This window comes from Muscardinus avellanarius (assembly GCF_963383645.1).
Source record: "Muscardinus avellanarius genome assembly, chromosome: 13".
Classification (NCBI taxonomy): Eukaryota; Metazoa; Chordata; class Mammalia; order Rodentia; family Gliridae; genus Muscardinus; species Muscardinus avellanarius.
In genome coordinates this window covers 81,239,141-81,255,299 of record NC_137799.1, presented here as the reverse complement: position 1 = coordinate 81,255,299, position 16,159 = coordinate 81,239,141, and the positions used below count along the sequence as shown (strand labels likewise).

At 40.6% G+C, this 16,159-nt stretch overlaps 1 protein-coding gene across 2 annotated transcripts in view; it reads left to right on the top strand.

The window, feature by feature from the left end:
- PRUNE2 (prune homolog 2 with BCH domain) overlaps window positions 1-15,755 on the top strand; it is a gene marked incomplete at both ends in the record, with an annotated part of 276,889 nt that extends 261,134 nt beyond the window's left edge. The window contains 4 exons of one of the 2 annotated variants that reach the window (XM_080709114.1): window positions 3,866-3,964; window positions 7,581-7,619; window positions 11,795-11,842; window positions 15,725-15,755. In XM_080709114.1, the coding sequence (XP_080565240.1) occupies window positions 3,866-3,964; window positions 7,581-7,619; window positions 11,795-11,842; window positions 15,725-15,755 (217 nt within the window). The remainder of the gene's footprint in view (window positions 1-3,865; window positions 3,965-7,580; window positions 7,620-11,794; window positions 11,843-15,724) is intronic. The other variant, XM_080709115.1, reaches the window with a different exon arrangement.
- Between the last annotated feature and the right edge of the window lie 404 nt (window positions 15,756-16,159).

Here is a 16,159-nt window from a genome sequence, read left to right as displayed (position 1 = left end):
GATACCCCCCTTTACTGGAGCACAACTATGATCTCAGCTTCTTGGGGGGCTAAAGCAGGAGGATAGCAAATTTGAGTCCATCCTAGGCAACTTAGCAAGACCCGGTCTCAAAATAAAAAAATAGAAGCTGGGTGTGGTGGTCCACACTTTTAATCCCAGCTTTTGGGAGGCTGAGACCGGAGGAGCGCAGTTTGCGGACAGCCTCAGCTATTTAGTGAGGCCCTCCGCAACTTAGTGAGACCCTATTTCAAAATAAAGAATAAAAAAATAGGCCAGGGGGTGTAGCTCAGAGGTCAAATGCCCCTGGGTTCCATCCCCAGACCCGCAAAAAAAAAAAAAAAAAAAAAGAAAGAAAAAAAATAGAAAGGCTTCAGGTTCCGGCCTGTATGCAGTAGGTCAGTGAGACCCTATCTCAAAATAAAAATTAAAAGGGCTGAAGTATGGCTTAGAGGTAGAACACCCCTGGATTCAATCCCTGGTACCACACACAAAATAAATAAATAAGTGAATAAATAAATAAATAAGGCTGGAGATGTGGCTCAGTGGTAGAGCACTTGCCTCGCATGCAGAAGGTCCTAGGTTTAATACACACACACACACACACACACACACACACACACACACACACTAAAAAATAAAGACACCCTTCTACTTTTGAAATAGTTTATATCAGTGTTACCAACTTCTAGACCTGAAAGAAAGACACTAAAATGTATTTATTATAGGTCTTTTCACATCTAAAGGGTAACATCTATGATGGAGATAAATGACAAATTCATTTTGTGTGGTTATTTTTTTTTAATGTGTGTGGGGGGGGGCTGGGCACTGGGGATTGAATTCAGGAGATTCTACCTCTGAACTATACCCCCAGTCCTATTTTATTTATTTTTGCGGTATAGAGATGGAACTCAGGGGCATTGTACCTCCGAGCTACACTCCAGCCCTATGTTTTAGTTTTTATTTTGAATCAGGGTCTCACTGAGTTGCAGAGGGCCTCACTAAGCAGCTGAAGCTGTCTGTGAACCACGATCCTCCTGTCTCAGCCTCCCAAATGCTGGGATTACAAGCGTGCGCCACCACATCTGGCTAGCCCACCACATCTGGCTAGCCCTATTTTATTTTTTATTTTGGAAACAGAATCTTGCTAAGTTCCTGAGGCTGATCTTGAACCTATGATCCTCCTGTATCAACCCACCAAGTACTGAAATTCCAGGCATGAGCCACCGTATCTGGCTGGCAGATACATCTTAACAATTCAGTTGTCTGTGCTGAGCACCGGATTAGGTGCTAGAGACTAAGAAATCACAGAGCTCAAGAGTGGTCCCCAGGGAGCTCATACCCAGCAGCAGATATAGGCAGATAAATAGACATTACAACATGGGGTGCAGTTGAAGCACTTCAGGGGCGATAAGGCAAGTGAGAGTTTTGGGGTGACGTGCAAAGTGAAGGCTGAGAGTCTGTCAAGAGAGGCTCCGGCCGGGCGTGGTGGCGCACACTTGTAATCCCAGCATTTGGGAGACTGAGGCAGAAGGATCGTGGTTCACGGCCAGCCTCAGCTACTTAGTGAGGCCCTTTGCAACTCAGTGAGACCTTGTTTCAAAATAAAGAATAAAAAATAGGACTTGGGGTGTAGCTCGAAGGTAGAATGCCCCCGGGTTCTAGTGTCTCACTGAGTAGCTGAGGATAGCTGTGAATCCAGGATCCTCCTGTTTCAGCCTCCCAAGTACTAGGATTACAAATGAATGAGAGAGAGAAGGGCTCCAGAAGCATTTCAGAGGTGAGTTCTGAAGGACAGTGGGTTGGCTTGCTGAAATTGGAGAGAAGAGCAGTCCACGTTGAGGAAACAGGAGAGGAAGGAGCAGATGTGACTGCACCCAGGGGAGAGCAGGTCTGTCTGGAGGACTGACTCAAACCGGAGGCAGCAGGCGTGGGGCTGCAAGGCTTCCTCTTGCATGACCTCTTCCTGCCTCTCACCCATTCATGTAGACTTTTATCAAAACCTGAATTTGGGAGCTGATGGACTCAGTGGCGGAACACTTTCCCATCATGCACGAGGCTCTGGGTTTGATTTCTACTTCTGCAAATCAAAACACAAACAACACCTCTGAATTTAGCTCACAAGTCCAAAGGAAGGAAGATTCTTAGCATAGTCTGTGATAGAAGGAGGGTGCGTGTTCATTTGAAACCATTCAAGAAGGCTAGATCCTTCCCTTTCAAGTGGAATGATTGCTTTTTTAACCTGTACCCGCAAGTTCTGCACCTGCAGATTCAACTAACTGCAAATCAAAAATATTTAAAAAACAAACAAAAATATATCTCTGAACATGTCCAGACTTTTACTGCATGCATCACAGTACACTGAACAATACAGTTAACAACTATTTACATAGCACTTGCATTGTATTGCATTATATTAAGTATTATAAGTAATCTAGACATAACTTCGAGTATATGAGAGGGTATGCACAGGCCATTTGTAAATACTATACCAATTTAGGGAAGAGACTTAAGGGTCATGAGATTTTGGTATCTTGGGAAATCCAGGAGCCAGTCCTCCACAGATAGCATGGGACTATTGTAGGTGAAATCTAAAAAAGTTCAACTCATAGAAATAAGGGATAGATGGGTGGTTACTAGGGACTGGGGTTGGGAAAATGGTCAAAAGATAGAAATTTTCAGTTGCAGGATTTTTTTTTTTTTCAGTACTAGGGATTGAACCCAGGTGTATTCTACCTCTGAGCTATACCCCCGGCCCTATTTTTTATTCTTTACTTTGAAACAGTGTCTCACTAAGTAGCTGAGGATAGCTGTGAATCAATCCATGATCCTCCTATCTCAGCCTCCCAAGTACTAGGATTATAAATGAATGATACCACGGCCAGCTTAAAGGAATAATTTCAAGATAGCTATTGTACAACACGGTGACTATAATGAATAATATTAGATTCTTTAAAATTGCTGAGAGCTGGGCCTGGTGGCACACGCTTGTAATCCCAGCATTTGGAAGGCTGAGACTGGAGGATCACGGTTCGCAGCCAGCCTCGGCTACTTAGTGAGACCCTGTCTCAAAATAAAAAATAAAAAACAGGGCTAGGGGTATAGCTCAGAGGTAGAATGCCCCTGGATTCCATCCCCAGTAACACACACACACACACACACACACACACACACACACACACACACAAATTGCCAAGAGAGTAGATTTTAAGCATTCTCAGCACAAAAAAGCCTTATGTAAGTGAGGTATACTTATGTTAACCAGCTCAATCTTGCCATTTCACAATGTATATATATTTCAAAACATTATGTCGAACTGAGCCTGGGGGCTCATGCCTGTAATCTCAGTGTTTAGGAGACTGAGACAAGAAGATCTCCGAATCAAAGACAACCTCAGCAACTTAGTGAGACCCTCTGCAACTTAGGAGATCCTGTTTCAAAATAAAAAAATTAAAAAGGGCTGGTATGTAGCTCAGAGGTAGAGTGCCCCAGGGTTCAATCTCGATACCAAATACAAATATATAAAAAAATCACATTGTACACAATAAACATATACAACTCTTACTTGTCAGTTAAAAAAGCAAAGCAAAGAAAACAACAACAGAACAGCGTCTGGCCCATAATGATTACTCCAATAATGGTAGCCTTTCTTCCTAAGAGTACGGGACATGGCACTCAGCCCATCAAGGCTTGGGGGCTGGAGTACACTCTACTCAGTGGTAGAATACATGCTGAGCATATGTGAGGTGGTGGGTTCAAGCCTTAGCACCAAATATTAACAAACAACAACACGAAAAGTTGTCAAGAAGAGACATTGACCTTAGAAGGGAGTAGTAATTAATGATAATGATTTTTTTTTCTCTTTTAGTTCAAAATTCAGCAGTAAAATTAAATATGTTAACAGCTTAGCGGAACTCAGTGGGCTGATTCCAATGGATTGCATCCACATCCCAGAGAGCATCACCAAGTGAGTCGGATGGCTTTGAACACTTAGTAAGAAATAGGACATATTTGGAGAGGGGGGCTGGAAAAGGGCTCACTTGTAGACTAGCCGGTAGGAAAACGGCACCGTATTTTTAAGTAAACTTTAAATATTGTCCAGTAGGTAGTTTTTTCTTTAACCTCTAGATTGCTGTTTTTTTTTTTTTTTTTTTAGATATTACATCACATAATCTTGTCTTGGAATTATTAGTTATTGATCATTTTTTACCTTGAATTTTACTTCCACTTTGGAGAAAGCAGAAATATTAGCAGTATATCTTTTATGTGTGGCCCCATGCTACACAGAGGCAATAGGACCTTACTTAGCCTGGTTTGGACTTCATTAATTCCATATATAAAGTAATTTATCTGCATGAGTATAGGAAAATATAGAATGAAATAACATTTTTCTATATATTCCATTGTTGCAAAGAACCAATTATTTTCTGCTTACCATATTTTGGGGAGTTTTCATATCTGTTCTTGGTGCTGGGGGTTGAACTCAAAGAGGTTCTACCTCTGAGCTATACCCTGAAACTTTTTCTTTTAAAATTGGGCCTCGCTAAGTTGCTGAGGCCCTCACTAGATTGCTGAGTCTGGCCTCTAACCTGAGATCCTCCTGTCTCAACTTCTAGAGTACTGGGATTACCGTCGGAGGCCACCACACCCAGCTTGCTTATTATTTTTGTCCCCTCTGGTGGAATCTGACTCCGCCGTTATTTATTTGATTAGAATTAAGAGGGACTTGAGCATTCGCTCAAAGGAAAAAGACAAGTATTGCTTATCTTCCTCCATGAGACAGACTGCAAAATGGACCTCCCAGTTTGGACTTCCAAAAGAGTCCTCTCACTTAAAACAGAGCAAAAGAAAACCACAGAAAATGAAGAAAAGGATTCTCACTTACTGTGTGTCTACGATGCTTCTGAAGGGCCAGGCATGAAGGAGCTCTGTTTGTCATTTATTTAACTCCCATAACAAACTCCCTGTTAGAGATGCCCGGAAGATAATAAGTTACTTATAGGAAAAATACATAGGAAGCAGGGAGAGGTGGAACTAAAATTCAAGTCCAGGTCAGCCTATCACCAAAATTCCTGTGGTCTTTTTTTTTTTTTTTTTAAGATTTGTTTTATCTCCCTTAAAGTGTCTGCCTAAATTTAGATCTCACAAGTTGATACATTTGGTTTTCCTTCATCCTCAATTAGGCATGATCAGGGGATGCTTGTGGGCTTGGGAGTCATCAGTTGGCTCAGCTGAATCAGCCAGTGCCCATAAGATCCTAATGATGGCTCCAATCCTCATTAGCTTCATAGAGTTCCCACACCCAACAACCTCACAGCTCTGGTCTGCTGCCCATCTCCAAAATCCACTCCTAGTCTTTACATTAAAAAGGTGCTGGCCACACACCTCTTATAATCCATCTTCCCTGGGGTGGGGGAGACAAGGATATTCTCTCTTTCACTGGAAATGGGTACTGGTCACTTTCCTGGTAAATAATGTTCCCATGGGGTGGCAGAGACAATGGAATGAAAAGAGAATGGGCTTTGGAGGCTATTCAGTTTGAACCTCGTCTTCTGCTTCTCAACATCTCTGAGACTCTGGGCAACTTATTAACCCTCTCCGAGTCTCAGCTTCAGCATCTGTGAGATGAGGAAGTAACTCGCACTCGTGGCATGGTCTTAAGGATTAAATAATGTGCATAAAGCATTCAGGAAGCCTCCTGGCACAGAGCTGGTAATCTATAAGGTTATTTACTGTGATCAAGATGCTTTTGGAAACTTACTGCAATATGGGGATTTTTTTTTAAAAAAGCTAAATATGGCCAGGGCCCTTTTCCTTCTTCTACGATATCAGTTCTCAAAGGTTGCATTTGGGGAAAGTTACTTCAAGAGGAAGGGTTCCATTTAGAAAGACTTTCTTCCTGGAGGGAGCAGTTTTAGCACCACGATGTCTCTCCCTTGTCTGTGATTCCCTGTCTTTTGTACTCCATCTCGAGATGTCCTTTCTGCTGTTTCTATCATGGGCCTTCAGTGCCCCGTTTTCACATTATGCAATTTTTCAAATTGATACAACCCATAACTCCTTTCTATTGCTGAAGAGGCTTCAAAAGACTTGATATCAGCCAATCCTGAGACCGGCATTCGCCTGGGATGGAGCCTGTCAACAAAGAGCTTGAATGATAGAAAAATCTGCAAAACTTGGAATCCAGGATTACAGTCATTCTCATTAGTTGTGGCAGTGATGCTTCATAAAGTCACTGAAAACATTTAAATTAGTGAATCCTAGAAGAAATAAAGGGTTAGGTTCCTTTAGCCTCTGGCCACATTTCATCACCCAGTCAAATTCTAACTGACTTTATGTGTGTTTCTGTTAAAGAAACATATAAAGACATTTATTATGTTGTTATTTCCTAACAGTGGACTCGAGGCAGCACTATAAGTTATGCCTAAACAACTCTTCTCTGACACAGTGATTCTGTGGAAGGCACGTCACGGCCTTCTTGTACTTAGGAACATTAGATACTGTGCTTGAGGATAATTTTAAATAGTCAAATCACCCACAAAAAGCACAAAAATGAGAAAAACATGCCACTAAATAAACTAAGCAAAGGACAGATTTTCCGCGTGAAACAAGAAGGCGGAGACTCACCTTAAGTGCCCCCAGCTGGTGATGTAGACTCTAAGCAACCCAGATTTTTTTTTTTTTTTTTTTTGCCACCCTGTGCATGTCCGCAAATGACCCAAAAAGTACCACATATTGATTTTAGGATTACAAATATGTTTTAGTAAACAGGCAAACTTGCAAATATGGATGTTCAAATAAAAAGAATTAACTGTGACTATTTATAAATTATAAATCAGTGATAATAACTAACAAAAATAAGTCCTCTCCCCAAACCTAATTTAACCGTTTGGACAGGCTTTCTCTCTCTTAATTATGTCTGACTACCGTTTAAAACACTCACCAGTCATTTTCCTCGTCTGTTTGCTCCTTATCCTCACAGTATCCATTTTTTTATCTCGTAAGGTACGATGAAGACAGATCTTTTAAGAGAAGTGTGAGGTAAAATACTCCTGATCTCCCTTCACGCTGGACCCCTGTGTGTGCACTCCGATGTCTTTACTCACGGGTGACCTCAACACGCTACCAGAGCCGGGCGGTGTTTGTTGTCTCAGTCCCCTGTCTGCCATTCCTGGTCTTTGTCCTGTGTGTGAAGCTGTTGAGGTCACCCCGGTTTGCAACTGAAACCTACTAAACCAGACACACCCCTGTCTCGGCCCAGGCTGCAAGCTAATGTTAACGGTACCCAACACACTGGTGTGGGTGTTTTCAGCTTTACTTAGCCAGCATGTTTCTGATCCCTTTCTTTGCGACTTTTTTTAATCTACCTTCATGAAGGAATTTGCAGAGTGAACACACCCGAACGCCCAGTGGGATGAAATGCCACCATGTTTAGCTGAGTGTATCTCAGCGCTGCAGAGGATGGTCTATAAAAGCGTACGCGTGCCACTTAGCCTTTGCCTCGGCTTTGCTGGGTGATCGTCTCATGCTCTGCTTGCTTCTTTTTTGTTTCTTTTCTACTGCGGTAATTTTTGCTCGTGCAGACTGGATGAAGAACTGAGGGAAGCATCCGAAGCAGCTAAGTAAGACTTGGTTTTCATTTGGCAGCTGGCGTGTTGTTGGCTTAAATTTCAGGAATGACTGGGGAGAATCTGCATGCCTGTTTTATCCTCACACCCTGATAATAATGCTATACTTTAAAAATTCCCTCTTCCCCGTGGTAAATGTACTCTTACTCTGTTACTCTTACTACAATCTGTTTTCCCACGAGTTTGGTTGTCTTGAGGAAAGCATTTGTCACTGTTTAATTTTTTTTAATATAAGTGCAATTCTAGACACCGTAACAAAAGAGCACGTCACGGGCACTGCCACAGCGAGTGTGACATCCATGAGACCTCTGGGTTTACTGAGGCAAAGAAACTCACAAAATCACATTCATGGAAAGAAATGATAGCAAGTCAAATTTTGGAAGGTTATTTTTAATCTGTCAGGTTTTTGTAAAAGCAATTTAAATTCCAGGATTTAAAACTATATCTTATTAAGCAAGTTGGAAATATTGCTTAACTCACAGCCTCCAAGCAATTTTGATAAATAGAGAGGGAAAAGTCATTGCTCACTATTGTTGAGTATGATGTACAAAAAAATCAAAGACAGAACTCTCAAGAGAATAGACAATGAAGACACGCCAATGGTTTTATTCAATGAGTTATTTAATGAGGAAATACGTAAAGTGTTAAAAATCAACTTGAAAAGCATTTGAGAAGCTAAGTATCTGTAGGATCCCCCTCTTATCATCAGGGGACTGGTTCCAAGACATTCCATGGATGCCTGAAACGGCAAACAGTATCTATCAATCCTTGAATATACCATGTTATTTTCCTATATATACATATGTATGAAAAAGTTTAATTTATAAATTTGGTAGTGTAGGAGATTAACGATAACCATCAATAAAATAGAATAATTAGCTGGGCGTGGTGGCGCACGCTTGTAATCCCCGCGCTTGGGAGGCGGAGACAGGAGGATCACGCAGGTTCGTAGCCAGCCACACTGGCTTAAGAGACCCTGTTTCCAAAATATAAAAAAATAGGTCTGGGAGTGTATCACCAAAAAAAAAATATATATATATATATAGATATAGATATAGATAGATAGATAGATATAGAAAGATAGAATAATTATAATAATATACTATAAAAGTTAATTAAAACTTAAAAATTGTTTAATATTTTGACCAGTGGTAATTAAAACAACAGAAAGTGCAATTGCAGTAAGAGGGGGATTACTGTATAAGCAATTTATAGAAGATGTTTGGATAATATTACTGGGTTCAAACAAAACTGCTTAATGTTCAGTAGGGCAATAAACTTTAACATCAGGTTATCTTTTCCACTGGTCAAAAAATATTTGCATCTCTGCTGGATAAGTTATCCCTCTGCCCCTGCACAGCTGTAAAATAGCCCTGGAAAGTCAGTTCAAATACCCAATCATTTGTTTCTCTTGTTGCCAAGTTTCAAAGCAAGTTTAGACACCGTATGTTATGTAGATAAGCACTATTTAGAAAGTCTGCTATGTTAAGTACATTAAGTTTCTTCCCCATTTCAAATATTGCTTTCACTGTTAATTGTTATAGCAAGATCTTGTTTTAAAAGATATTACAAAAGCCAAAAGCCTGGGTAATCTCCAAACAGCTACAAATTCTAAATAAATATAATCTAAATAGTGAAGCTTTTCTGCTTAGTTGTAAACAAATGCCAATTCCTCATTAAAACAAATCCATTTAGACATTTTTTCCTATGGTTAATTTTTATCGAAGGCAACTTATAGTTACTTGTAGTACAGATCTTTTGCATTAAAAATTAAAGGAGCTGGGCATGGTGGTGCACGCTTGTAATCTCAGCCTCTGGGAGGCAGAGTCTGGAGGATCACAGTTTGCTGACAGCCTCAGCTACTTAGTGAGACACTTAGCTACTCAGTGAAACCCTGTTTCAAAAATAAAAAGGACTAAAAAATAGGGCTGGGGGTGTAGCTCAGAGGTACAGTGTCCCTGGGCTCCATCCCCAGTACTGCAAGAAAGAAAGAAAGAAAGAAAGAAAGAAAGAAAGAAAGAAAGAAAGAAAGAAAGAAAGAAAGAAAGAAAGAAAGAGAGAGAAAGAAAGAAAGAAAGAAAGAAGGAAGGAGAAAGGAAGAAAGAAAAATTTAACACTGGTTTTGACATTTTACCATTACAATATTCCTATTTTTTTCTTTTTTATCTAAACTGAATTTTCTTAGTTTCTAAGTAAGCAGTGTGGAAGAAAGAGATTAGGATTCTAGGAAACAAATTTTGGTATAACGTATCTCTTTAGCATTTATCTTCACTGAAAATGATTTGTGTCATGAGACTCCCCCAGAGAGAAACATGATGACTTTCTCTTCAGATTTATTTTTTTAGGATGATAACATATTTGTGGAATTAAGGAGCTATTAAAAAAAAAAAACAGACCGAGAGGGAACATCAATAATCTTCCAGAATATGACTATTCAAAGTCATATTCTCATTTTCTTTTTTCATTATTACCATAAAATCTTGACTCTTTCTCTGTTTATTCCCCCTCTGACATGATACTCTCTTCTGTTTAGCTGCTATAGTAAAACAGTTACTATTTTTGGTTTAATGGAGTGGATTTCTCTTTTTTCTCTCCAGTCCATCACCTGTACCTAAGTAGTTCAGGTGATTCTGAAAAATGTTAGTATTTTTTGCGTTAACAGATGTGCCCTGATTTTCCACATCACTTTCTTAGAAACTGGGACTAACCAAAGGCAAATATATACTTTACCAAAGAACAAAGCCTGGCTGTTGTGTTGCTTCCTTCCAGTAGTGTTTTTAAAACATCCTCCCTCTGTCTTTACAAACACATCCCACCACTTAAAGCGCATGTCGCCTCAAGTTAGCTTTTAGAAGGTGATTTGCTCAGCCGCACTAGCATTTGTGTAAAATCTTAGATCAGGAAGCAGAATATTTTCAAAGAATTAATAGGACACACGGACCATTCTTATTTTGAAAACAGGGAAGAATTCATCCACTGCCCTTAGAGTGACAGTATTCAACGGTTTGCAAATTGCTGTTTTCTTTGGGAAGATTACTCAGACTTAGAAACAGAAAGGCTGGGTTTGGAAAATTGTCCTTTCTTGATCCCATTCCAGCTTTTTCAGATTTTTCTAGCACGCTGTCAACACTTTCTTGACTGTCCTTATTCACTAGAGTAGCCAAATACTCTCCATAGAAATACCAGACACCACCCTGAGGGTGAGGGATGAGGGAGGGGAACCACTACCCTGACTAGGGAGAGAGCTTTCTGCCATTAAAAAAATGACTAATTTTAGTCACAGAACCTTTTATGTACAAACAGATAAATTAGCTTGGGGAACCATTCACATTGCAAAAGATTTCTTGCATTTAAAAAGAATCAGAGAATCTTTTTTAAATGGTGTTTGCCAATAATAAAACATTTACCAGAAGGGTGAAAAATAGAAGTTGAAATAATACTAAATATTAATCAGGAATTAATATAAGCAAACTTGAAAGTTGCTACCAGAGGAATCACACCAACATGGAGTGTCAAAAACAGCTAATATTATATAAAAAGCATAAAGACCATCAAAAGCTTTCACTTCATTGTCTTTTGTGGTTACATTTTTCTCGGGGACATGATCACTTGAGGTTAGTGTTGGGGTCCATTGGTATTTCCTGACCACAGCTCAGCTGTATGGAGTGGTAAGTGTCCTTTTATTTTTCTATAATAACCACAGCAAGAAAAGCGGACACTGGCCTTTTGTTTTCTGTTTTTCTTTTAGCAACATGGGAAATCCTTTCTTGTAAAAATGGAAAGCTAATTGTGTTCATGTGTAAACAAAATTAGGCTACCTGAGAAGGATTTTCCTTTGTGTATATTTGGTTATTTGGTGTACAAATAAAATTTTGCAATATGATTGTTTTCTGGAAAAGATTGATCTGATAATCAGGGGGAAAGTGACCAGAATCGAGACCACTGGAAGTATTTGGCATATTTTAGCCTTTCCTTTATGCCTCTAAATCAAGAATAATTACTGTATTGCAGAACTGATGATGAGAAACTGCACAGTGTAATCTCATCCTCTACGCAGGTGTAGATTTGTTCGGTCTTAGCAGAGGACACATTAAACAGTGTCAAATGTCTGACGTAGCTGCGACAGTGGAGGGATTGTTGACTACTTTCTATTTTCTCCTTGCACTCAGAACTAGCTGCCTTTACAATGATCCAGAAATGTCTTCTATGGAGAAGGAGTAAGAATTCACCCTTGATAACAGCTATGCGGTTACTCGTAGTGTTGATGGCTGGGTTCTGAAAGAAAAATTTTAAATGCATCCAGGATCGGGTAAACCCCACTTAGATGTTCAGCTCTCCTGTGCTCCACTCCTCAAATTGGAAACTTAAAGAGAAACATGCCATCTTAACACGGTCTCGTCTGTGATCACTGCTAAAAACAACCTATATCTTTACATGGCGTTCTATTTTTTTCAATCCAAAAAGAGGAAGAAAAAGTGAATTCTGGGGCCACACATAAGACCATTTGGGTGAGAGAAATGCAACTCTGCTTTCTGGATTACATCATCCATTTTAATTAGTGAAAGCTGCAACTTCTGTGCAGACTTAATATTTTGGTGGAAAGAGACGAGATATCCTTGTTTTGCAAATTCTGGGAGGCAGCTGAGTCTGCACGAGACTTTAGGAATGAACTAGTTGGATGCTTCCCATCCTGTGAGATAGAAGTCTGACACGTATTGCTTTCCTACCATGAGCCAGACTCTATGTAAAATGCTCACAGCAGCATCTGATTGTAATCCTCAGAACAAGCTTCTGAGATACATATTTCAGATGAGCAAGAGAGGCATAGGGAGATTATCTAGCCAATTCAATGTGCCATGGTCATAAAAAAAAAAGGCCCAGAAATGGGATTCCAACCTTGGCAGTGCAGATTTACAGCCAATGGGTTTGGTTTTGTTGTGTTGTAGTACTGGGAATGGAACCCAGAGGCCTTCTACCTCTGAGCTAGACCCTCAGCCCTGTTTTATTTTTTATTTGGAAACAGGTTCTTTCTAAGTTGCTGAGATGCTCCATAAGTTTCTGAGGCTGGCTTCGAACTTGCCATCCTCCTGTCTCAGCCTCCCAAGTACTGGGATTACAGGGAAGCTCCACCATGCACAGCTAATCAATGTTTTTTGTTTTGTTTTTTAATTAGAAAGATAGTCTTTGTGCTCCAAAGGGTGTGCCACCTATCCCCTAACCAAGGACCCAAATTACTCTCCTAAGAGTATAGAGTTAGTCTGTGATCAGGATAGTTTCAGAGAAGAAATGGTGGCTGCCATCGTGTTCTTAGACAGAGCCTGACCACCCAACAAGGGGCTCCTAGTTTAGTTTGAGTGATAGAGAATTAAACATTGTCCTTGTGCCCAGGAACTAAGGAGAGGCAAAGATCAGGCTTAAATGTGCCTCTATTGTTACTTTTTCTTTCAAAAGAAAAAAGAGAGAGAAGTTGGAAAATTTCAGTGCAATGTCTGCGCAGTTGCCATGTTGACTTTACAGCTTAAAAACAGTTTAGGAACAAAATTCCAAAGAGGAACTCCCAACAGAAAAGGGCACAGAAGGACAAACATTGTGAGGGAGCCTATCAAACCAGCAGCTATTTCTCTGAAAGCCACTCTTGTCCTACCTTTTGAGATGAAGGTCAACAATTGCTTCAGGCAAACTGTCACATGAAATTCTGCAAAGCAAACCTATCTCATCTTGCAAATATAATACATACTTTTCTTCCTGGAGCAAAACAGCACTGTGTTGAGTAATTCATAGCACCCAGATAATAACTTTGAAAAAGACATGCCCCCAAGCCCGGTTTCTCTCCAGCCTATCGCTGCTACATCTTGGGGCTTACCCACTCCTTTGCCTGCCTTGTCTGTTCGCTCCTCCTCGTTGGTATCTAGGGCTGTTTGGGTTGGGATGAGGCAGATGTTGCTTCTTGTCTGGGTTCGTTCCAGGGCCGGGCATGAGGGAGGGAGGGATGCTGTAAATTGTTATGTCACTTCCCACTTGAAAGGGCACATTCTTCTCCCAGCTTCCCCCTTCTTCAGCCCTGTCTCCCTAAGCCCTCCTGACCACAGGATCACCATAAGAGGGACGAGATCCCAGACAAGAATGGGCAAGATTTTTATTTATTTATTTTGTTTATTTATATTTTGCTGGCTTCTAATCTTGGATTTGGGGGTTTTCTTGTATTAGAGGAAGGGGCTTCTTCTGGCTCTGTTCACTCTAGGCTCTCTAGGACAGAGTCGAGCCCTGTATGGAAGCATTTTACTCCTTCTGTGCCTAGTAGTACAGGAGAGAGAAAAAAGTGAAATCTGAGGATACTTCCTGAAGTGCTCTTTCAACACAGTGGTTTCTCTCTCTCTCTCTCTCTCTCTCTCTCTCTCTCTCTCTCTCTCTCTCTCTCTCTCTCTCTCTCATAACTAAAATTCTTCTGACTAGTCACTGGATTTTAGTTCTCTTGGCTGGGGGCACTAGGAAGTTGTCTTGTGTTCACTAAAAGGCAGAAGATAAACATATGTGGTTTGTGGGAAGAAAAAAAGAATTTTGGGGGCCTCGAACCCAGAGCACAAACATACTGGGCCAGCACTCTCTACCACTGACCTACAACCCCCAGCCCTCAAGGAAACTTTACACTTACTCGTTAGATATTAGAGTTCTCATGAGATACTCTTAAAAACAAACTTTTCTTTAGTTAAAAGATCCATTTCATTAAGGGAAGCTAACCCCTTCCAGTTCAATCCTTCAGCTCCTGGACAGAATTTTATTTGTTTATTTTTTGTACTACTGGGAATTGAACCCAGGGGCATACTACTTCTGAGCTCAACCCTAGCCCTATTTTTTATTATTTATTTTGAAACAGTTGCAGAGGGCCTAAATAGCTGAGGCTGGCCATGAACCTGCAATCTTCTTGTCTCAGCCTCCCGAGTACTGGGATTACAAGTGTGCGCCACTGCGCCCAGCTTTTTTATATATTTACGTATTTATTTATTTATTTATTTTTGTGGCATTGAAAATTGAACCCAAGGGTGTTCTACCTTTGAGTTATCCTCAGCCCTTTTTAAAAAGTTTGAAACAAGGTCTTGCCAAGTTAGCAAGGCTGACCTTGAACCCGAGATCTCCTTGTCTCAGTTAAGTACTGGGATTACAGGTTTGCACTATCACACCCACCATATATAGCTTTCATATAAATATATATGTATATAATATATCCACATATATTACCTATATATGTACATAATATATATCCATATACATGTAACCTATATATTATATACATATTACCTATTGATTATATTTAAGAGGGAAGTTACTGGACTGGCTAATACAGCCACCGAGACAGGAAAGGCCCACCATGCCGCTGGAGAGCCAGTAGCTGCTCAGTCCAAGAAGCTGAAAGCTTCAGAACGAGAGACTAGAAAGCAGCCTCCTTCTGAGGACAAAGGCCCAGAGGCTCCCCAGAGAACCGCTGGTCTGAGTCTGCATTCAAAGGCCCCCAGTGATAGCAACAGGAAAGCTGTGCCCACTGAGGAAGGAGGGCAGGAGCAGAGAGCAAGGGGCCCTTCTGCCCGGCCTATTGGATGGTGCCCCCCACGGCAGGGAAGGTCTTCCCCACTCAGTTCACAGAGGGCATGCTTATCCTCTCTGGAAACAACCTCACGGACACACTGGGAAGTGTGTTCTGCCTGCATCCAGTCAAGTTGACACCTCAAATTAACCATAGAAAGAAGAAAGCTCATGCACTACAAATACATTCTTATTTCCAAATGCTACAGTGCTCCTTATCTGAATTGTCTTTGGGAAGGAGCCTTCACACACATCTTTTGCTTCCTTGGGTCATTTTGAAAAGGTATAAAATGCTTCCAGAGACAATATTGTGGAAATAAACAGACTCTTTATTTTATCTCTAAAAGCTTGGAAACTAGGGAAGGGTTGTGTTTTGTCAGATTTTTCTAGTTCCAGAAATTTGCATGACTTATTTTTAGTATGTCTGTTAAGGAAAAAAGCAAATGTGCGCCACTCATGTCACTACTGATGTTTCTCATTTATCTCCTATGTTCTTTCTCTCTCTTTTCTTCTCTTTTCAGTATTGACCTGAAACTGAAAGAAAAGCCCTAGCTGGCCATGGCTGGAGGAGGAAGATACTTCTGGCTTCATGGTCCTGCTGAAAAGTATCTACCTGGAAGAGACAGGGTTGATATTGTTTCCAGTTTGCACTACCTGGTGTCATTCTAAATTTCTAAGGGGAAAACAGAAAGGGAATTTGTTTACTCTGAATATGTTTTATGAAATTGTGTGTATTTTCCTATTTTGCCAATTACGTGCCTCAAAGATTTTAGTTGAACCTTAGCAAGAACGTAGGACCTTCCATTTCAATATTTGGTTAACCTTTGGTGCGGTGGTACTTGGTCCCAAAGACTGGTGTGTACCGGTAAGATCATTTGAACCGACTGGCAAAGCCTCAGTGGGCTCGTTTCCATAGGTTAGCTGATTTCTCCCTAACAATCGCTTTAGAGTCACAG